Consider the following 20,009-nt stretch of genomic DNA (forward strand, 5'->3'; position numbering starts at 1 on the left):
TGCGTCACATATGCATATGGACTACGTGATCCCCTCTGTAGACCAGGAGTTCTCTAGCTTCTGGGTGGGTCCTTTGCATCCCATCAGCCACCCTTGGGCAGGGTGGCAGCAGTGGTGACTGAGAAGGGCCAACTTCTCACTTGCGACCCCCATCCCAGTGGTATGACCCCTTCCTGGGTGCATACAGATGGGCCAGCCCACCTGGCCCCCAGAATGGTCCCTGGGAATGGGTTAGAGAGGCTCTAGCCCCACCCCATGGGACTGGGCCCCTTGCTGGGGCCTGGGGTATAAGTTCTGCCCCCCATGCTGGCCCAGGACAGGCAGGCTGGGCCCGAGGTGGGACTTGGGGGACTTCCAGCACTGACCATGCCTGGCCTTCCCACAACTGTGACTGGTAACCATGTCCTGAGGCTGCACCCAGCTGGCAGTGGCCTGTGTGGACGGGACCCTCCTGTCCATTCCTTCCCAGGGGATTCTCGGCTCGGGGTTTGCCCTGAAGGTGCAGCAAAAGCAGAGGCAGAAGCACTTCAACCGGCAGATCCCGGCGGCAGCCTCACTCATTCAGGTGCGGTACCTGCAAGGCCCTAGTCACTGACATTTTGGTCACTGTTATTGTTGTGTCCAGCCCTCATGGCCACCTGTCGGAACCACCATTGGCCCCTGTGTCCGCCTGGCTGGCCTGTGGGGCATACCCTGCTTGTGGAAGCCTTGGCTTCTCTGGTGATGGGGTGAGCATGGGGCGCTGGAGCCTGTCTTCCTCCAAAGCCACTCCCATCAAGGGCCATACCCTGTGGGCTGGAGAGGAGGCACGGCCGTGGCCATGCCAGGAGTGGACGTGGTTGGCTCTGAGGCTCCCTTGCGCTCCCATTCTCCCTCCCATTGCACAACAACCTGAGGGCTGAGTCTGGGAGTGGCGGAGCCAGGTGATTGTCCCCAAGGGAGGTAGGACCCAGCTGTGCAGTTGGTGCCTTCTGGAGGGCCTGGCATCCCTCAGGGCTCGGGAGGCCCTGGTGCCTGGAGGTGAGGGCTGGCAATGGACGGCATGGGCCTCCCTCTGGGTTCACAAGGCCAGTGGGCAGGGAAAGGCAGAGCCCTGGAACATCATGGCAGGAAGGTCCTGGAGGTGGGTGGGAGGCAGGCAGTACCAAGCTCTGGGACGCTGGGCTCTGGCTCTGTCACTCCAGGCTCTCCAGGACCCACCAGAGAATGGGACTGCCCTGTTAACATAAGCAAGGACTTAGCACAGAAGCCACTTGAGAACTGCGTCCCTGTGGGTCTCTCTTGTTGGCCACCGCAGGGCCAGGGCTGCCCTGAGGAACAGCTGCTGAGGGGCCCAGAGGGTGGGCATTGCTAGGTTGAATGACAAGTGCCCGCTAGGGATAGGGCCTCTGCCCAGTGCAGTGGCTGGGAGCAGTGTCAGCTCCTCTGGGCACACTGGGCCTGATGTCCCCCAGGAAGGCCCAGGGCCTGGGCAGCCCCTGCTGGCTGGGGTCCCCCCTGCAGGCCTCCTGAGCTTGCTGACCCCGGCAAGGCCCAGGCTATCAGGGGCCAGTCGCAGTCCTGCCAGGCTCCTGGCTCAGCTATCGGGGGGCTGTGAGCTCCCACCCTCAGCCTGACTTCACAGTTTCTCCTTCCCAGGAGACCGTAAATCAGGCCCGTAAGCCCACCTTGGTCCTAGCGTGAGCATGTTGGCCACCCACGCCCAGCAGGGGACCACACTGGATTCCTGGTCCCACTCCCTGGGAACCACAGGTCCTGTGAAAGAGGGCTCCCTCGGAAGCTGCACACACTGTGGGAGGACTGGAGTGGGGGCCCCAGGTGACAGGCCTGCACAGGAGCAGGGCAGGGGTTGTGGGGTTTGCCAGGGTTGGGGGACCACGTGGAGTGCTCATCCTGTAGGTGTGATGCTCGGGCCTTGGAAGGCTGGGCTTGTGCCCTTGCCTGCCTGTCCCTGGGTGCTGGGTGGGAGTGAGGGCTGCAGGTGCCCCTTGCCAGCTGCTGTGTCTATCTGGCACTATCACCCAGGAGCCCACCAGTGTGGGGACACATTCTCCACTTGGCCCTCTCTCAGGCTCATGTGGCCAGTGATGACAAGGCCACCAGGATGTGTCCTCATACAAGGCCCTGGGAGCCCCTCCTGCCCACCTGGATGCTGCACAACTTCCCCCCGCCAAGTCCCCTACCGATAGTGTCCCCTCCTCCCACCGTTCCCATGTGGTGCTGCCATAGGGTCTCTCTGAAATGCTGGCTTCAGAGCTGCACCCATGTGCCATCAGAGGCTCCCCCAACTGCAAGGGGGCACTCACAGGCCTCTAGGAGAGACCTCACCTCCTGTCAGCCCAAGGGACCCTGCCTCTCCCTGCCCCCTGTTCAGCATCTGCAGGTCCCAGACGACCTCTCTTAGCCCTTCCTTACTGTGTGGCCGCTGGTTGCCTATTTCTGCATTGGTCTCCTATGCACGCTGTGCACCCTGGCACCCGGGGGCGATGTGCGACCTGCCCACCTTTGCGAGTCTTGCCTTTGGCTCAAGGCTGGCTCAGGGCCGGTAAAGACCTTTGTGGTGTCGCAGCTGTGGGTAACAGTTGGCCCAGGCAGCGGTGAGCTGCCTGGTACAGCAAGGGACCAAGCCAGGTTGCCTGGGCAGAGGGTCTCGGAGCTGGGACCACATCAAGCCTGTGACTCTGAGGTCCCAGACCCTGCCACCCAGAGGGGAGGGGGTCCGGCCTGGAGAACAGGGAGGGGGAGCTGTAGCTTCCATAAGGGCCCCCACTGGGTGGCTCAGCAGGTGACAGCCTCTCCCCCGACCGACCTCAGACCGCATGGAGGTGCTATGCTGCCGAGAACCCCGACTCCTCCACCTGGAAGATCTACGTCCGGAAGCCCTCCCGGAGCCACACTCTGCTGTCACCCAGCCCCAAACCCAAGAAGTCTGTGGTGGTGAGTAGCCCACCTGCCACCAGGGCAGGGCCTTCTTGCTAGCAGGTGGGGGGGCCGTGGGGGCCGCAGCACAAGGCTGGGATCTCACCATGCATTTGACCTGGTGCGGCCTATGTCAGGGTGTCAGCATCGTTCGGGACACTGGGCTATACACCCGATGCTAGGTTCCGGCTATCCCAATGTCCCCCAACTTGGGGGTATGTAGGATCGGTCATTCCGGGGTCAGGGCATGAGAGCTCCAGAGATAGAGCTCCGGGAGCAGGACGTGCTGGAAAGAAGGCTCTTCAGAGGGCCTTGGGGTTGGGCTTTCCATGTGGGGCGCAGTGGGTGGTGAGCAGTGGGCAGTGGGAGGGGAGCAGCAGGGGAGGGAGGTGATGCAGGGGTGTAGCGAAGGGGGTCTGGAGGTCACAGGGCAGTGGAGTTTGGCAGGTGCCAGGCAGAAGTCTTGTGACGTGGCTGGGGTCATAAGAGGGGTTGGGGCTGATGCTGGCATGGTTCCACTTCCTGGCCTGTGCCCACACCCTCTGTGGAGAGACCTGGCCTTCCCAGTTTCCAGCTGCCAGTGGAGCTTCCGTGCCGACTGTTCCCTGTGCTGGAATGTTCCCCCAGATTTCCACACAGCCTGCTCCCTGACTTCAGGCGCCCTCTTCATGCCCTGCTGGCCCCTAGCCTGCTCCCCCCATATGCATTCACCCCTACTGGTCACAGCTCCCATTACCACTTCCACTGGCACCATCTTGTATGTCTGTCTGCTTCCTGCTGTCCTGTTAGCAAGGCCATGAGCTCACAGGGCAGCACCAGGGCCAAGCCCCCTATGTGACCCCCAGCAGCCCTGCCCTGTCTCTGTGTGAGGACTCTGGAGCTGGCCCCAGGCCTCAGGTCCCTGTCCAGGTGTATGTGATGGGGGCTGGGCTCAGGGCAGCTGCACAGGCACTTTGGGGCCAGCGTAAGGCCTGGCAGATGATATCCAGGAACCGCTAATCTATTGTCTGTTTTTTTAGGTAAAGAAAAAAAAGTTCAAGCTGGACAAAGATAATGGGGTGAGTCCCGGAGAGAAGATGCTCACAGTCCCCCATATCACGTGCGACCCCCCAGAAGAGCGGAGGCTGGACCACTTCTCTGTTGACGGCTATGACAGTTCTGGTGAGAACCCCTCAAGCAGGTGTGGGCCGCAGGGCTGGGAAGGTCACTGCATTTTTTGGGATCCCGAGCAAGCCAATGAGTTTTTCCCTTGGGCTGGGGTCTCTGATAACGAGGTATGAACAGACAGAGAGTGGAGCTTCTAGAAACTTCTGTAAACCTTCCAGCCACCTTCCCCTCAGAGTCTTCCCAAGGAGGGGCTGGCCACACCTTCTGATGCGAGAGGAAGCCTGGGAAGGTGACGGGATGGGTCAGCTGTGTCCGGCTGTGCTGAGGGAAGGCTATGTTCCTGATTCCAGCTGCCTGGCTTCCTCCCAGCTGAGCCCATGGGCTGTGGTTGGAAAGTGTCTGGGATGACCTCTGGGCCCACTGGCAGGGAGACCAGAGGTAAGGGGTCTGGGGATGGGGCTCTGGAGGAGAAGCACCAGACCTGGGTAAAACGTGGGAGGTCTGATGGGACAGGCCGTTCTCATGCAGCCTGGAGGCCACGAGTCTGTACATGATGGTGTGTGGCTCAGACCTGCGTCCCTCCTCTCACCCCTGCAGCAGGGGCTAGGATGAAGCTGCCTTCTGCAGCACCTGACAATTGGATGGCAGACCTGTCTAGGGTTTAGATGCCCTCCATCCCGGGTGAGGGGTTTTACCCACGCTAACTCGTAAGCATGGCTCTTTGACAGACGTGGAGAGCGAGGCCCTGGAGGCTGGGCTCGTGTGCTCCAGCCACACAGCAGGGACACAGCAGTGCCTGGTTGTGGCCCCCATATGCCTCCTGCCAACTTCTGCTGTTCCCAGAAGTGCAGTTGGCTGAGCACACACACAGCAGGTAACCCGTGGTGATGCCAGAGCATCAGTGCTTGGTCTCCCCACACTGCTCCAGGGCAGACCTGGCCTCCTGGCTGCTTCAGGAGGCACACGTGATGCATCCGTCATCTTGGGACCAGTTTTGAGACAAACCTCCTATAGGACAGGACTGTGAACTGGCCAGCTCTACAGAGTGTGAGGGGCTGGAGACCTCATGCTCCCTGGCCACAGATGCCCTTGAGAGTTAGAAGAGGTGGAAGGGACCCCGCTTCTCCCTGGGAGCTCCAACTTCTCTCGCATATGACTTCAATGCCCACTTCTGGGGACTGTGATCCCAAACTGCCAAATTCTCTAGCAGCTCTCTTAAAACCAAATGTGAAGGATTCTGGCTTTTTCTGACCTCTGAGCCCAGTGTGGGGTATTTGAGATAGCTGTGCTGCCACCAGGACAGGGGCGTGCCCCTTGTCTTCCCAGGAGACAACACAGTGAAGCCTGTTTGTTCCCCAGTACCTCGTGCAAAGGTGCCATCTGTGGCCCTGCTCGCTGCTTCCTCTGAGGCAGACACAGTGGTGACTGTGTTCTGATACAAAGATGGCACTTTCTGGCTGCTGCACTGTAGCACCAATGCAGGGGCCCTGGCAAATGTTTGCAGAAGCCCCTGTCCCAGGGCGCGGTCCCCCTGGGAGGAAAGGGGCACCTGTTTTGAAAACACTTGGTTGTCATAATGCCAGAAAGAAGCACTAGTTCAGGCCCACGCGAAACAGTGGCCTTGCCCTCCCAGCATGGGAGAGCCCTCATTTTCCAGGTGGTGGGGGGAGCACAGCATTCCAGGTGGTGGGGAGCACAGCATTTGAAGCCCACTCCCCTTTGACCACTTGCTGTTGTCCAGACAGATATCACGCACTTGGGCCTTGCATTGGTTCCTGCTCACCTTGTTTCTGCTCACCTGGTTTCTGCCCCTTGAAGTCTCAGACCCCTTCTTCCATGACTCCAAGGCATGTCCCTCTAAGGAGGCTTGACCCCACCCTGGAGGGACTGCTCCCCACTCTCCCTGCCTTCCATGCCCTGTGGGAGGACTCCATGTGGCCCAGTCCCTTGGAAACTTGACCCCACTGTTCTGGACTCTGGGCTATTGGAGGCCAGGCCCTGACTCAGTTGTGCCAAGTGGCCAGGGTTCCATGCCTGGCAGAGGAGGTGGGTCATCCACCTTGCCCTCCCATCCAGGTCATATGATCCATTCCCTCCTCAGCAGCTGTCCCTTTACCCTTTGGTCACTTCTGTATCCATCCCTCCCCTCTCAGACCTCTTCCCAGTGCCTGGGACCAACCCGAATGTTCCAGCTTACCAGCAGTTGTAAGATGCTGTCACATCTTATGCATGGCAGAGAGGGGACAAAACCACACTGTTCACAACCCTTTGTGCTCGCAGACACCAGCCCAGCCCGCCAAGCTCCAGTTTATTCAGGATGGCTCACCTGCATCCCCACATCCTTGGCAGAAGGCCGGGTGGTGTTCCCTGCCCCTTGGGGCTTTCCTGGACATCCACTGTGGAAGTCACCAGGCAAGACCAAGTCCAGACACCCGCTCCACTGGGCACCAGGCTCCCTGGGGCCTTAGATGCCATCAGGATTTGGCTGGGACCCGGCCACATCTCTGAGCCCCTGGGATGTGCTCCCGCCTGCCCGCTGGAGCCGGCACAAAGGGCGATTGTGCCAACCAGTGCCCAGTGCCCCCACAGCTCTGGATTCAGGGCTGGGACCATTGTCTCCATGCAAATGGGGGCTTTCTGCGCATGCTAACGGGCAGGTGGGCGTGGCCGGGGGCTGGGGACGCAGCCTGTGTGCGGCCTGGAGAAGCATCGCTTGCTGCTTGCTGAATGTGGGGCAGCCCGAGTCGATGCCATCCATTCAGCCTGGTTAGTGTTATGAAGTCATTAGTGCTGTCTGCAGAATGTTAATGAGGGGCGAGTGCGGAGAAAGTCAGGCGCCTTTTGTGGAATGCTCCTCCACGGAGGTTTTTCTTTCCTGCTGGACTTTTTTCTTTCCTAACTTGATAAGTCAGCCCAGGCTGGAGCCACCAGATTTCTGGAGCCTGAGCTGTCAGCCTGGCCCCCAGGGACCTAGAGCAGCCCCTGATACTCCTGAGTCCCCTTTGCCCAGAAGGCTCTTTGAGAGTCCTGGCATGGGGAGAAGGGCATGCGGATCCCAGGGCAGATGCAACCCCTGGGGAAGCCCCACAGCCCCACTCCCTCAAGGAGGGTATGAACAGCCACACTGATCCCCCGCAAAGGCAAACCCAGGCCTCAACCTTGCCTGACTGTGCTTTCTGTTGTGTGAACCCGCAAATTAGGCAGAAGTCCCCTTGGCCCTGCCTCAGGGCTCCTACCTGTCTGCGCCATCCACCTGCACACAGGCCCCTTCAGCTTGTGCTCTAGCTGGTGCTGTGCAGTGTTGGCCCCATTTATAGATGGAGAAATGGAAGGACAGGGCCATGTGGGGAACTCCTGAGGACACCTGTGTGTCCTGACACCCCCACTGAGCCTGCCAAGAGGCACATGCAGGTATGGCAGTGGCAGACCTCAGGGGAGGGAGGCTGGGAAGGAAGAAGGTCCCTCACGGTGGCATCAGAACACAGACTAACCTGCAGCAAAAATGGGCTGTGTGGTCCCTGCAGAGCGGCCTCACTAAGAGGAGGAACCAGCCCTCATCCCAGCAGGAAGGGCCTGCTGCCGTTCCCCCAACCTTCTGACCTGGGTAGAAAGGGAGGGGAATGTCAGCAGCCACCCAGCCCGAGAGCCAGAGTGCAGCAGGGGCTGGCCAGCCTAGCCCTAGGGTCTTTGCAGTGAAGTGTCACAGACTGCTTATGAAGGATGCATGGGGACCCAACCTCATGCCACTTGGCTTGGCAGTGTTGAAGGGACTGGGGACCTGCGAGGATGCGGTGGCCATTGTCCATGCCTAGCCTGGGGAGCCTGACACTCACAGCCCAGCTGCTGCTGCCTTGGGGGTCCTGAAGATCCTCTGTATGCTTGTGGGATGGGGGCAGACACAGGCAGCCTCCTGCCCAGGGGATCCAAGCAGGCACAGGCCATCCACATCTGCAGGTTAGAAGAGGCCTGGGCTGGAGCCACATACTGGCCATCCTGCCTCGCTGTCCCTGCCTCAGAGCCACTGTGTTCACTCTGCCTGGAACTGTCTTTCCTGGATCCCAGAAGTCCTGAAGGAGCCACCTCCATCCTGCGCTGACTACCCCGTCCCTCCTCCACTCTAGTTGTCTCCACAGCCAGGTCATCATTGACCAGGTTGTCCAGTCCCCTCCTCAAAGGGGAGTGGCCCTTTGTTTTTCACCACTGACCCTTCCTGAGCTGGTACCATACATAACCCATGGTGGGTACACGATAAAAATACAGGGCTGTGCCACCAGGGTTTTGTCTTGACAAAGGGGCTGGAGGTGGGTTGTCAAGACCAGGGCTGGCCGGAGGTGGCCTCCTGAACACCCGAGTCCCCAGGAGGGCAGAGGAAACTTCCCCAAATTCACTGGTCCTGGAGGCCGCCTCAGAGGCCTTTTGCTGCTCAGAGAACACCGGGCTGGAAGGTCGGGGTCTGTGACGTAGGATCGGGTAGCACGCACGTGTCCACCGGCCTGGAGGTCATTCTGAAGGGTTTCTGGGGAGGTGTCTTCAAAGCTGTGCCTGTGTATGTCACCACGTGTCTGTCAGGTGACCTGGGATGATTGTGTGGTTTCCCATTTGTGAAGTGGGGCAGTGTTCTGGAGGAGCATGCATCACATACCCAGAGGTCCCCAGTGTGGCCTGGGGTCTCATCCTTCACACTCATGTGTGTGCTTTTTGGAAGCATGCGTCATGGAACAGCCTAACTTCTCACTTCTACGCTTGTGAGCCTGGTTCTCACAGGGTCAGGCTATAGCCTCCTCCTGCTCCCAGCTTGACATCCTCAGCCCAACAGACCAAGCCTGGCCTTTCACCCACTCCTCCATTCAAAGCTGTGTGTTCTGATATGCATTTTTGGTGGCTGCTGCAGGATTAAATCCTGAATGCTTTGCCAATTGAGATCAAAAGTCACCCCAACTCCTCTGGAACCTCACTGGGACCTCAAGGTGCTCCAGATCCTACTGTCTCCTGCCGTTTCCTGGGCCTTTATTGCCCAGTGTTTTGGTTTTGTCTTTTAAACAATCCTCTTTTTGTTAATGCTGCATACATCTAGATATTTACTCACAGACTTGCAGTTTTCTGTCTCACTGTTTGGATTTAATTTCCTTTTTCCTGAAGTCTGTGATTCCTTCAGTGAAGGTAAACTCTCAGTTTCTGGTTGTCTGAAATATTTTTACTTTGCCTTTATTCTTGGATGATGATTTCGTTGGGGGGAAAGTTACAGGTTAATGTGTACATTTTGTCTGAAGACTCTGGAGCTATAACACCGCAGTCTCCTAGCTTCTGTGGCTCATCAGGCTAATTGATTTTCCTTTGTAAGTGACCCTACCTCTAGTGACTTCAGAAACCTTCCTTTTGACTTTAGTGTTCAGAAATTTCACTGTACTGTACCAAGGTGGTGGATTATTTTTATTTATCGTGCCTACAATTTGTTGTGATTCCTGAATCTGAGGATTTATGTCTTTCGTCAACTGTGGAAAGTCAGTACCATTATGTTGTAGAATATTGCCTCCCCTAATGCTTCTGATCTTTTCCAGAAACTTCTATTTGACCATCTCATTGTCTTCCTCAGCTATCTCATAGATTTTCTATCTCTGTCTCCCTCTGCTTCATTCACAGAATTTTCCATGCAGTTTCTAACTCTTGAGATGTTTCTGTTCCACTGCTTTATCCACCCACTGAGACTTTCAGTTACATATTTTTTCCATTCCTATAAATCCTTGTATGTGGGTTTAATTTGCTTTATTTTAGCATCTTGTACCTTTCTCATATTTTAAACTACAACTTTAAATCTTTAGGTCATTTGAACCTGTGTATTTTATACCCTCTATCATGTCATTTCATCATCTGCAGTTCTTGGAGAATCTAATTCTGTTCACTGTAGTTTTTCCTAACTCTTGCTCATGATGGCTCATTTCATTGTGGGTGTGCAATTTAGATCATGAGTTTGTGTGGTGGATGTTTTTGTTTGTGGGGTTCCTATGTATCCTGTATAAGGTACATGCCTCTGGAGAAGCTGTACTTTTGCTTGTACAGGGTGACTGAGTGAACCAATCCAGGACCTTCATGATACATGTTTTAGATATGGGATCTTCTAGACAACCTATGCAGTGTAAACAGAAACCCCAGTCTCCTGTGAGAGCAAGTCTAAGTTACATATATTGAGAGGAGAGTTTTATTTTATAAAGTAAAACTGTCTTTATTTGCAGAAGACATGGTTATCTATATAGAAAATGTGATGAATATACAAGATGACCACTATGACTAATATATGAGTTTAGTAAGGTGGCAGATACAAGATTAATATGAAAAATCAATTCCATTCATATATTCTTTTTTTTTTTTTTTTTTTTTTTTTTTTGAGACGGAGTCTCGCTCTGTCGCCCAGGCTGGAGTGCAGTGGCCAGATCTCAGCTCACTGCAAGCTCCGCCTCCCGGGTTTACACCATTCTCCTACCTCAGCCTCCCAAGTAGCTGGGACTACAGGCACCCGCCACCTAGCCCGGCTAGTTTTTTGTATTTTTTTTAGTAGAGACGGGGTTTCACTATGTTAGCCAGGATGGTCTCGATCTCCTGACCTCGTGATCCGCCCGTCTTGGCCTCCCAAAGTGCTGGGATTACAGGATTGAGCCACCGCGCCCGGCCCCATTCATATATTCTTGCAGCAAATAACCAGAAATTGAAATTTTTAAAATACAGGCATGTCTCATTCTTATTGACTGCACTTTGGTTTGTTGCACTTTGCTGATAATGCATTTTTTACAAATTGAAGGTTTGTGGCAACCCTGCTCAAGTTGAAGCCAGTATTCATTTACCATTCAATAATCCTAGGGCCCTTAAGAATTACGCTAAATCTACTCTGCTTATGCTCTATAACAGAACAACAAAGCCTGATGACAGTACATCTGTTGACAACATGGTTTACTGAATATGTTGAGCCCATTTTTGAGAACTACTGCTCAGACAAAAAGATTCCTCTCAAAATGTTACTGCTCAATGACAGTGCACCTGGTCATCCAAGACCTCTGATGGAGATGTACAAGAAGATTAATGTTGTTCTTATGCCTGCTAACACAACATCCATTCTGCAGCCCATAATCAAGGAGTAATTCCAACTTCAAAGTCTTATTATTTAAGAAATGCATTTTATAAGGCTATAGCGGTCATAGAGAGTGATTGCTTTGATGAATCTGGGCAAAGTAAATTGAAAACACTTTAGAAAAGAATCACCATACTAGATGAAATTGAGAACATTAGTAATTCATGGAAGAAGGTAAAAATATCAACATTAACAGGAATTGGGAAAAAGTTGATTTCAACCCTCTTGGATGACTGTGAGGGGTTGAAGATTTCAGTGGAGGAAGTAACTGCTGATGTGAAAACTGCAAGAGAACTAGAATTAGAAGTGGAGCCTGAAGATGTGGCTGAAATATCATTAGTTATTAGAGAAATGCAAATGAAAGACACCATGAAATACCAGTACCCAATTATTATATTGTATAAAATTAGGGAGATGGATGATACCAAGTGTTGGCGAAGATGTGTCGGAGGTGGAACTCTCATATGCTCCTGGTGAGAATGCAAAGTCCAAAGCGATGCAACCATTTGGGAAACAGTTCAGCAGTTTCCTAATGTGTTAAATATATACCTACCATATTCCACAGCCATTCTATTCTTAGGTATTTATCCAGGAGAAATAAGATCATATGCATGCCACCATTTGTACATGGAATATTCATAGCAGCTTTATAAAAACTGGAAACCCAAAACTGGAGGCAACCCAAATGCCCACCATTTGAATAGATTTTTTTCAAAGTTGTGGTATATTCCTACAATGGAATACTACTCAGAAATACAAAGGAATGAACCATTGATATACCTACAATATGGATAAATTGCAACATAATTATGATGAGTGAAAGAAGCCAGACCAAAAAAAAAAAAAGTACATGGTATCTTATTTATGTAAAAATCTACAAAATGGCCACTAATATAGAGTGGCAAAAATGTCAGTGGTTATTAGTGGTTACCTGGGGGTCAGGGGTAGTGGCAGGAGGGAAAAGGACAAAAGGGCACAAAAAAACTTTTGGGGCAGTGGATATGTTCATTATAATAATCATGGCAATGGTTTCATCGTGTGTCAAAAGTTACCAAATTGCACACTTTAAACATATGCAAGTTATGTCAATTATACCTCAATAAAGCTGTTTATAATAAATATGTAATATAAATACATATTTTGCATAGCAAAAAAATACTGAAAATACTTTTTTATTGATAACCTAAAGAAACCAGTTGCCACTCACCTATAGGCATGGGGCTAATTTAATTGCTATATAAAAATGCTCTTGGCCAGGCCGCGGTAGCTCACGCCTGTCCCAGCACTTTGGGAGGCCAAGGTGGGCAGATCACAAGGTCAGGAGATCAAGACCATCCTGGCTAACACAGTGAAACCCCATCTCTACTAAAAAAATACAAAAAATTAGCCAGGCGTGGTGGTGGGTGCCTGTAGTCCCAGCTACTTGGGAGGCTGAGGCAGGAGAATGGCATGAACCCTGGAGGCAGAACTTGCAGTGAGCCAAGATCACGCCACTGCACTCCAGACTGGGAGAGAGAGAGAAAGACTCCATCTCAAAAAATTAAAAAAAAAAAAAAAATGCTCTTGTAAATAAAGATAAAAGTTAAACAGTTCACAGAAAAGGAAATACCAATGATTCTTAAGAATGAAAATACGCCGGATGACTTCAATTATGACAGAAATGCAAATTAAAGCAATGGAGTTTTTGAAATTTATCTGATTATTAAATATCAAAGAGTTTGATAACACTCTATGGGTATGTGTACAGGGAAACTCTCAGTCATTGATGTTGGAAAAATAAATTGATACAAACCTCTGTGGAGATAAATAAGGCAATCTCAATCAAAATTAAAGATGCATATGCCTTTGAATCATTCTAGAAATTTATTCTACATATATCTTACACATTTGCAAAATAATCCATCATTAGGATATTGATTTCTGCAATTGTTAAATAGCAAATAATTGCAAACCACCAACATGCCCATCAGTGAAGGTCTGCTTCAAGTAGCATATCTCTATTAAACAGTCATCAAAACTGTGAAGCTGCACTCTCATCAGTGGTGCAGGCCATCCCTGATATCTGATCCTAGAAATAACAGTACATCTTTCAGAAGAGTATGAAATCTGCCATTATGTGGGGGCAAATACAATGGTTTACAAAACAAAGTTTTATCTGCCTTGTTCTGTGTCTTGGAACTGTTTGAAGAACATTGGGATTATCTTTTCTGTAAAGGTTAAATAGAACTGAGTTGTAAAACCATCTGGGCCTGATACATGTTTTATAGGACATCTTTAGTAATTTCTTTTTAGTCTGTTTTATGATAAGTTGTTATACATTAGTTTATTGCATCTTTTGGAGTGATTTATTCACTCCTATTTAATTTCCTCAAGTGTTTCAATTGTGTTGCCACTCGGTAGCAACTAATTTTTTCCTTTAGTGATTTTATGGTCTCTATCATCTCTTTGTTTTTCTTTTCCTTTATGCCTGAACTTTTGTAGTTTTTCTCCTTTTTTCTTAAGCACATGAGAAATTTATCTATTTTATTTATATTATCAGAAAACTATCTTTGTACTCTTTGTTATCTATTTCATTAATCTAAGCTTTTATAGCTGTTAATTCCCTTTGCTTGGCTAACTCTGTTTTCTTTTACTTAAGAGTCATAGTTCATTTATTTGAAGTTCTTCTACTAAAGGCATTTTTAAAGGCTATAAATTTTCCTCTGATTGCAGCTTTAGCTGTGACACATAGATCTGATTATGAAATATGTTCCTTTTAATTGCTTTCTTGATAGTTTTTATTTTGTGTTTTGATTTTTCTCTTTAGAGTTATTTTAATGTCTTCTTAATTTTTAAGCAGTAAATTTTTATCACTGTTATTTATTTCTAATTTAGTAGGCTTACAGCGAAAGGATGTAGCCTATGAAGTCTCCACTTTTTTTTAATGAAGATTTTGTGTCCAAGTATGTAAATAAGACCATTATTTTTGTAAATGCTCCACAGACCTCAGAAAATATTTTCCGTATTTGTAGGACACAAAGTTTTATTTGTATACATGGACAGCTAAAATGTATATTGAGATGGATTGTGTGTGTATATACACACACACACACACACACACACACACATATATATATATATATGTTTATTCATTGCCTCATTTAGGTCTGCTCTGCCCTTAGTTTAAAAAAAAAAAAAGAACAAAAACCTAATACATCTGCCAAATTCTGAGACAGGAAAATTAAATCCTTCCTGTACAATTATGTTTCTAAAACTTGAGTGGCAGGTTTCTTGGAGTGGTTTGGAGCATAGCCTATATGGCCACCCTTCTTAGGGCCATAGCCCAGCTCTGCCATTTTCTTATGTGGCCCTAAGCAAGCTACTGCATTCTCTGTGCCTCAGTTTCCACATCTGTGAAATCAGGATCCTAACTGTGCCTGCTCCCAGGACTCCTGTGTTGACTGAGTGAGTTAGAACATGTAAGTGCTCACCCAGGGCCCATATGCAGCAAACAGTCTTGTGTCTATGTCTACTGCCAAATTGGCCCCAGGCTCTATCAACACCAGATCTGCTCTGCTCTCCTTCCAAACACTTGTACCACAAATCTAGGGGCTATTCTTTCTTTTAGTGTCCTTAATATTGTATTACTTTCTAATATTCACTTTAACTTTACAGATGAGTAGAATGGAATAGATGTGTTTCAGTACAGAACTTTTTTCTTATGTTTGCTTGGGCTCCCCTCCTCTCTGTTACCTATGTTGATAATCTAGGATTTGTTGTCTAACATTTTTCCTGATGTTCACATAATATTCAATGAAATAAAATACATGTGACATAATGAAGGCATTATCATTGTTTTCCAAACTCATGGGATCATATCATACCTGGTTTCTGCATCTTGTTTTTCTCAATCAGTAAAATAGTAAAAATGTCCCTAAGGCTGCTGGAACAATTTTATTTTGATTTAATTCTATCTCTAATTGAATTTTATTTCTATTTCAATTCTATTCTAAAATTTATAATCTCTGCTTAATTTCCTTTGGTGTACATATTCTGTGATGTTCTCTATTGCTTAAAATTCATTTTGTTTCTGAACATAGGTTCTTGAACCTGTTTCTATGTACAGAACTTTTATTTCTATGTGATAAATTTCCAGAATGTATTAGTTTGCTAGGGCTGCCATAACAAAAATGCCACAGGCTGGGTGGCTTAGACGGCAGACATTTATTTCTCACAATTCTGGAGGATAGAAGTCTGAGATCAAGGTGTCAGCAAGGTTGCTTTCCCTGAGGCCTCTCTCCTTGCCTTGCAGATGGCTGCCTTCTTCCTGTGTCATCACATGGTCGTTGCTCTGTGCACTTGCACTCCGGTGTTTCTCTGTGTGTCCAAATATCCTTTTCTTTAAAGGCACCCGTCACATTGGATTAGGGCCACCCTAACAGCCTCATTGTAGCTTCATCACCTTTTCAAAGGTCCTGTCTCCAAATATGCTGAGTCACATGCTGAGGTATTAAAGACTAGGGCTTCAATTGCAAATCTTGTGGGACACAATTCAGCCCATGACACAGGAATAGGCATGTTAATTTCAGTGATGTGGCCAGGTTGTTTTTCTTGGGTTGTCTGACCTTGAATTCCACAGGCAGGGTTCCTCTTTCCGGGCCGGCATTCCTGCCCACCCATCCTGGCAGAGTGACTTGTTGTCAGCCAAGTGGGGCAGAGTTTCTCCACTGTACCTCTATTGACATCTAGTGCCGGATAAGTCTTTGTTGAGGGAGGAAGTCCTGTCCATTGTAAGATGTTTAGCAGCATCTCTGGCCTCTACCAGGAAGCCAGCAGCATCATTCCCTCAGTTATGACAACCAAAAACATCTCAACATGTTGCCACATGTCCCCTGGAGGGCAAAATTGCCCCCAGTTGTGACCTGCTGGGCTAAGGTGGTCCCTCAGGATTCTTTCTTAAAGCAAAACAAACTTTATTTGGCAATAATTTTGAACTACAGAAAAATTACAAGCATGAGATATAAAACACCTATATACCCTTCACTAAGACTTACCAGTTTACTAATTGTTGCATTTTGCCACATTCGCTTTATCATTTGAACCCCTTTCTCTACATTATATTCACATAACATGTTTTTCTGAAACATCTGTGAGTTGCATACTCCACAGCCCTTTGCCCCTAAACATTTTGCTGTGTATTTCTGAAAAATAAAGATATTATCTTTGAAAGCAAGAATACAGTTATCGACTTCTGCAATTAAACATCGATACAATACTTTTACCTAATTTAATGCCTATGTTCCCATTTTGTCAGTTGCCACGACAATGTCCTTTGTAGCATTTTTTCCTCCACTGAAAGATCCAGTTCAGGGTCAGTATTGCCTTTAGATGTGTCTCTTCAGTCTTCTTTAATCTGGAGCATTTCTAGTCTCTTTCTCTGTTATGACACTGATATTTTTGAAAGATACAGTCCTGCCACTTCTTGGGGGAGTTTGATGTTTCCTCAGGTTAGATCCACGTTGTGTACTCTGTAAGTGACCTGATGTCCTTCTCAGTGTACACATCCTGAGGCACACAGTGTATCTGCCCCTTATTGAAGATGTTATTTTGATCACCAAATTGAGGCATTATCCACTTTTCTACCCTACAGTTACTATATTTTGTCTTGCAACCGATAGAAAATCTGGGGGAGATTCTTTAAGGCCATGCATATACCCTCCTGCCTATCAAAAAAAAAGTCTCCCCAGATTTAAATGCTTTTGGAAACCAGGCTTTATTGTGGTAGTTGCAAAAATGATAATTTTCCAACTCTAGCACCTCTTCCACGAAAGTATAGAAAGAAAAAAAAAATACTGTCCCGTTGGAATGGTTACCTCATCGTGGTTGTGATTTGCATTTTCCTAATGATGCTGAGCGTTTTTCCATGTGCTTGGTGCTCAATTGTATATCTTCTTTAATGAAATATTTATTCAGATCTTTTGCCCATTTTAAAAAATGACACTTTTAAGCTTTTTATTTTTAGACATTCACATGCAATGGTAAGAAATAATAGGGATCCCATGCACCCTTTAGTTAGTCTCCCTCAGTGGTAGCATCTTCTAAAACCATAGCACAATATGATAACCAGGATGTCAACAGTGAGAGTCAAGATACAGAGTGTTTCCATCACCACAAGGATTCCCATTGTTTGTCCTTTTACACCAACTTTCCCCCACCCTATTCCTCTAATCCCTGGCAACCACTCATCTGTTCTCTGATTCTGTAGTTTTGTCTTTTCAAAAATGCCATATAAATGGAATCACACCGTACACAATATCTTAGAAACTGGGTCTTTTGGCTCAGCATCATTCTCTGGATTCATTCAAGTTGTTTTGTATAGCGACAGTTCACTAAATTGTAGTGCTGAGTGGAATTTCATGATATGGACATATACCCCAGTTTATTTAACCATTCCCTCATCCAAGGACATGTGGGTCATTTCCAGTTTGGGCTATTACAAATCATAGTAGGCTGAACAATGGCCCCCAAAGTAGCCAGGTCCTAACTCCTGGAACCTATGACTATTGCCTTCTGTGGAAAAGGGCACTCTGCAGATGTGTTAAATGAAGGACCTTGAGATGGAGAGATCATCCTGGATTGTCTGAGTGGGTCCAGTGTAATCACAAGGGTCCTTATAAGAGGGAGGCAGAAGCATATTTGACTATAGAAGAGAAAGAGGGTTATGTGGCCACGGAAGCAGGGGCAGGAAATGGCAATGTGATTTGAGGAAGGGGTCACAAACCAAGGAATGCAGGCAGCTTCCAGAAGAAAAGGCAAGGAAAGGGAAGTGGAGCCTCCAGAAGGAACCGGCCCTGCTGACACCTTGATTTTTAGTCCCTTAAGACTCTTTTCAGACTTCTGGCCTCTAGAACTGTAAAAAAAAAAAAAAAAAAAAAAAAAGGCTTGTGTTGTTTTAAGCCACTAAGTTTGTGGAAATGTATTACAGCAGCCATGGGAACCTTATACATTGATAAGGATGACATGAATATTCTTGTAAGGTTCTTGTGTGAACATAAGTTTTTATTTCTTTGGGATAAAAGCTGCTGGTAACTGCTGAGTTGTATGGCAGTTGCATGTTTAGTTTTATAAGAAACTACCAAACTGATTTTCCAGAGTGACTGCACCATTTCACATTCCCCATTCCTGCCAGCAATGTCTAAGTGATGTAGTTTCTCTGCATTCTTGCTGATATTTGATGTTCACACTGTTTTTCATTTTATCCATTCAGATAGGTGTGTAGTGAGATCTCATTGCGGTTTACATGTACATTTCCTCATTAGGATGATACTGAACATCTTTACATGTGCCTGTTTGCCATTTTTATGTTCTATTCAGTGAAATTCTTATTGATACCATTTTCCAATTTCCCAATTAGACTTTTTGTTACTGTCGAGTTTTGGGAGATATTTATATATTCTAGATACTTATACTAAGTCAGAAACAGGGTGTAAATATTTTACTCATTGTAGCTTTCATTGTCATCATCTCAACAAAGTACTTTATAGAGCAAACATTTTAAAGTTTGATGAGATTCAATGTGTCCTTCTTATGGATTGCACTTCTGATGTCAGGTCTAAGAAGACTTTGGCCCTGGACCCCAAATATTTTCTCCTATAGCTTTTTTCTAACAGCCTTATGGAGATAATAGTTTACATACATACAATTCACCCATTTAAAGAATATGATTGAATGGTTTTTAGTATAGGCATACCTCGGAGATATTGTGGTTCGGCTCCAGTACACTGCAATAAAGCAAATATTGCAATAAAGCAAGTCACACAAATTTTTTGGTTTACCACTGCATATAAAAGTTATGTTTATATTGTAGTCTATTAAGTGTGCAATAGCCCCATGTCTAAGAAAACAATGTGCCTACCTTAATTGAAAAACACTTTATTGGTAAAAAATGCTGACTCAGAATGAGGCGAGCACATGTTGTTGGAAAAATGGCACTGATAGACTTGCTCAATGCAGGCTTACCACACACATTTAATTTTTTAAAAACACATTATCCACAAAGTGCAATAAAGTGAAGTGTGCCTGTGTATCCCCAGAGCTGTGCGACTGCCGCTCCATCTTCATCATTCCAAAAAGAAACCCAGTGCCTTTTAAATATCACCCCAAACCCACTATTCCATCCCCCTCAGCCCTAGGCAATAACTAATCTTTCTCTCTATGGGTTTGCCTATTCTGGACATTTTATATAAATGGAATCATACAATGTATGGTCCTTTGTGACTGGTTGCTTTCACTTAGCATCATGTTTTCAAGGTTCGTACTTTATCCTTTTTTTTTTTTTTTCCGAGACAGAGTCTCACTCTGTTGCCCAGGCTGGAGTGCAGTGGCGCGATACCAGTTCACTGCAACCTCTGCCTCCCAGGTTCAAGCAAATCACCCGCCTCAGCCTCCCAAGTAGTTGGGATTACAGGCACACGCCACCACGCCTGGCTAATTTTTGTATTTTTAGTAGTGACGGGGTTTCGCCATGTTAGCCAGACTGGTCTCGAACTCCTGACCTCAGGTGATCTGCCCGCCTTGGCCTCCTAACCTGCTGGGACCACAGGTGTGAGCCACTGCATCCAGTCCTTGTGCTTCATTCTTTTATGAATGAATAATCTACCATCATATGATATACAATGAATAAACATTTTGTTTATCCATTCATTTGTTGATAAGCATTTTAGATTGTTTCCACGTTTTGACTACTAGGAAAAATGCTTCTAGAACACGTGTATATGGGTTTTTGTGTGGACATGTGTCTTCATATCTCTTGGGCATGAAAGAGATATGAAAGGCTGGGTGTGGTGGTGGCTCACACTTGTAATCCCAACACTTTGGGAGGCCG

General features: G+C 47.8%; 1 protein-coding gene across 4 annotated transcripts in view; it reads left to right on the plus strand.

The window, feature by feature from the left end:
• KCNQ1 (potassium voltage-gated channel subfamily Q member 1) overlaps positions 1–20,009 on the plus strand; it is a 395,418-nt gene that overhangs the window by 139,537 nt on the left and 235,872 nt on the right. For all 4 annotated transcript variants that reach the window (XM_037998840.2, XM_008008132.3, XM_073007231.1 and 1 more), the window contains exons 8-10: positions 470–565; positions 2,815–2,937; positions 3,939–4,080. In XM_037998840.2, coding sequence (XP_037854768.1) covers positions 470–565; positions 2,815–2,937; positions 3,939–4,080 — 361 coding nt within the window. The remainder of the gene's footprint in view (positions 1–469; positions 566–2,814; positions 2,938–3,938; positions 4,081–20,009) is intronic.

The sequence above is a fragment of the Chlorocebus sabaeus genome, chromosome 1 (genome assembly GCF_047675955.1).
Source record: "Chlorocebus sabaeus isolate Y175 chromosome 1, mChlSab1.0.hap1, whole genome shotgun sequence".
Taxonomy (NCBI): domain Eukaryota; kingdom Metazoa; phylum Chordata; class Mammalia; order Primates; family Cercopithecidae; genus Chlorocebus; species Chlorocebus sabaeus.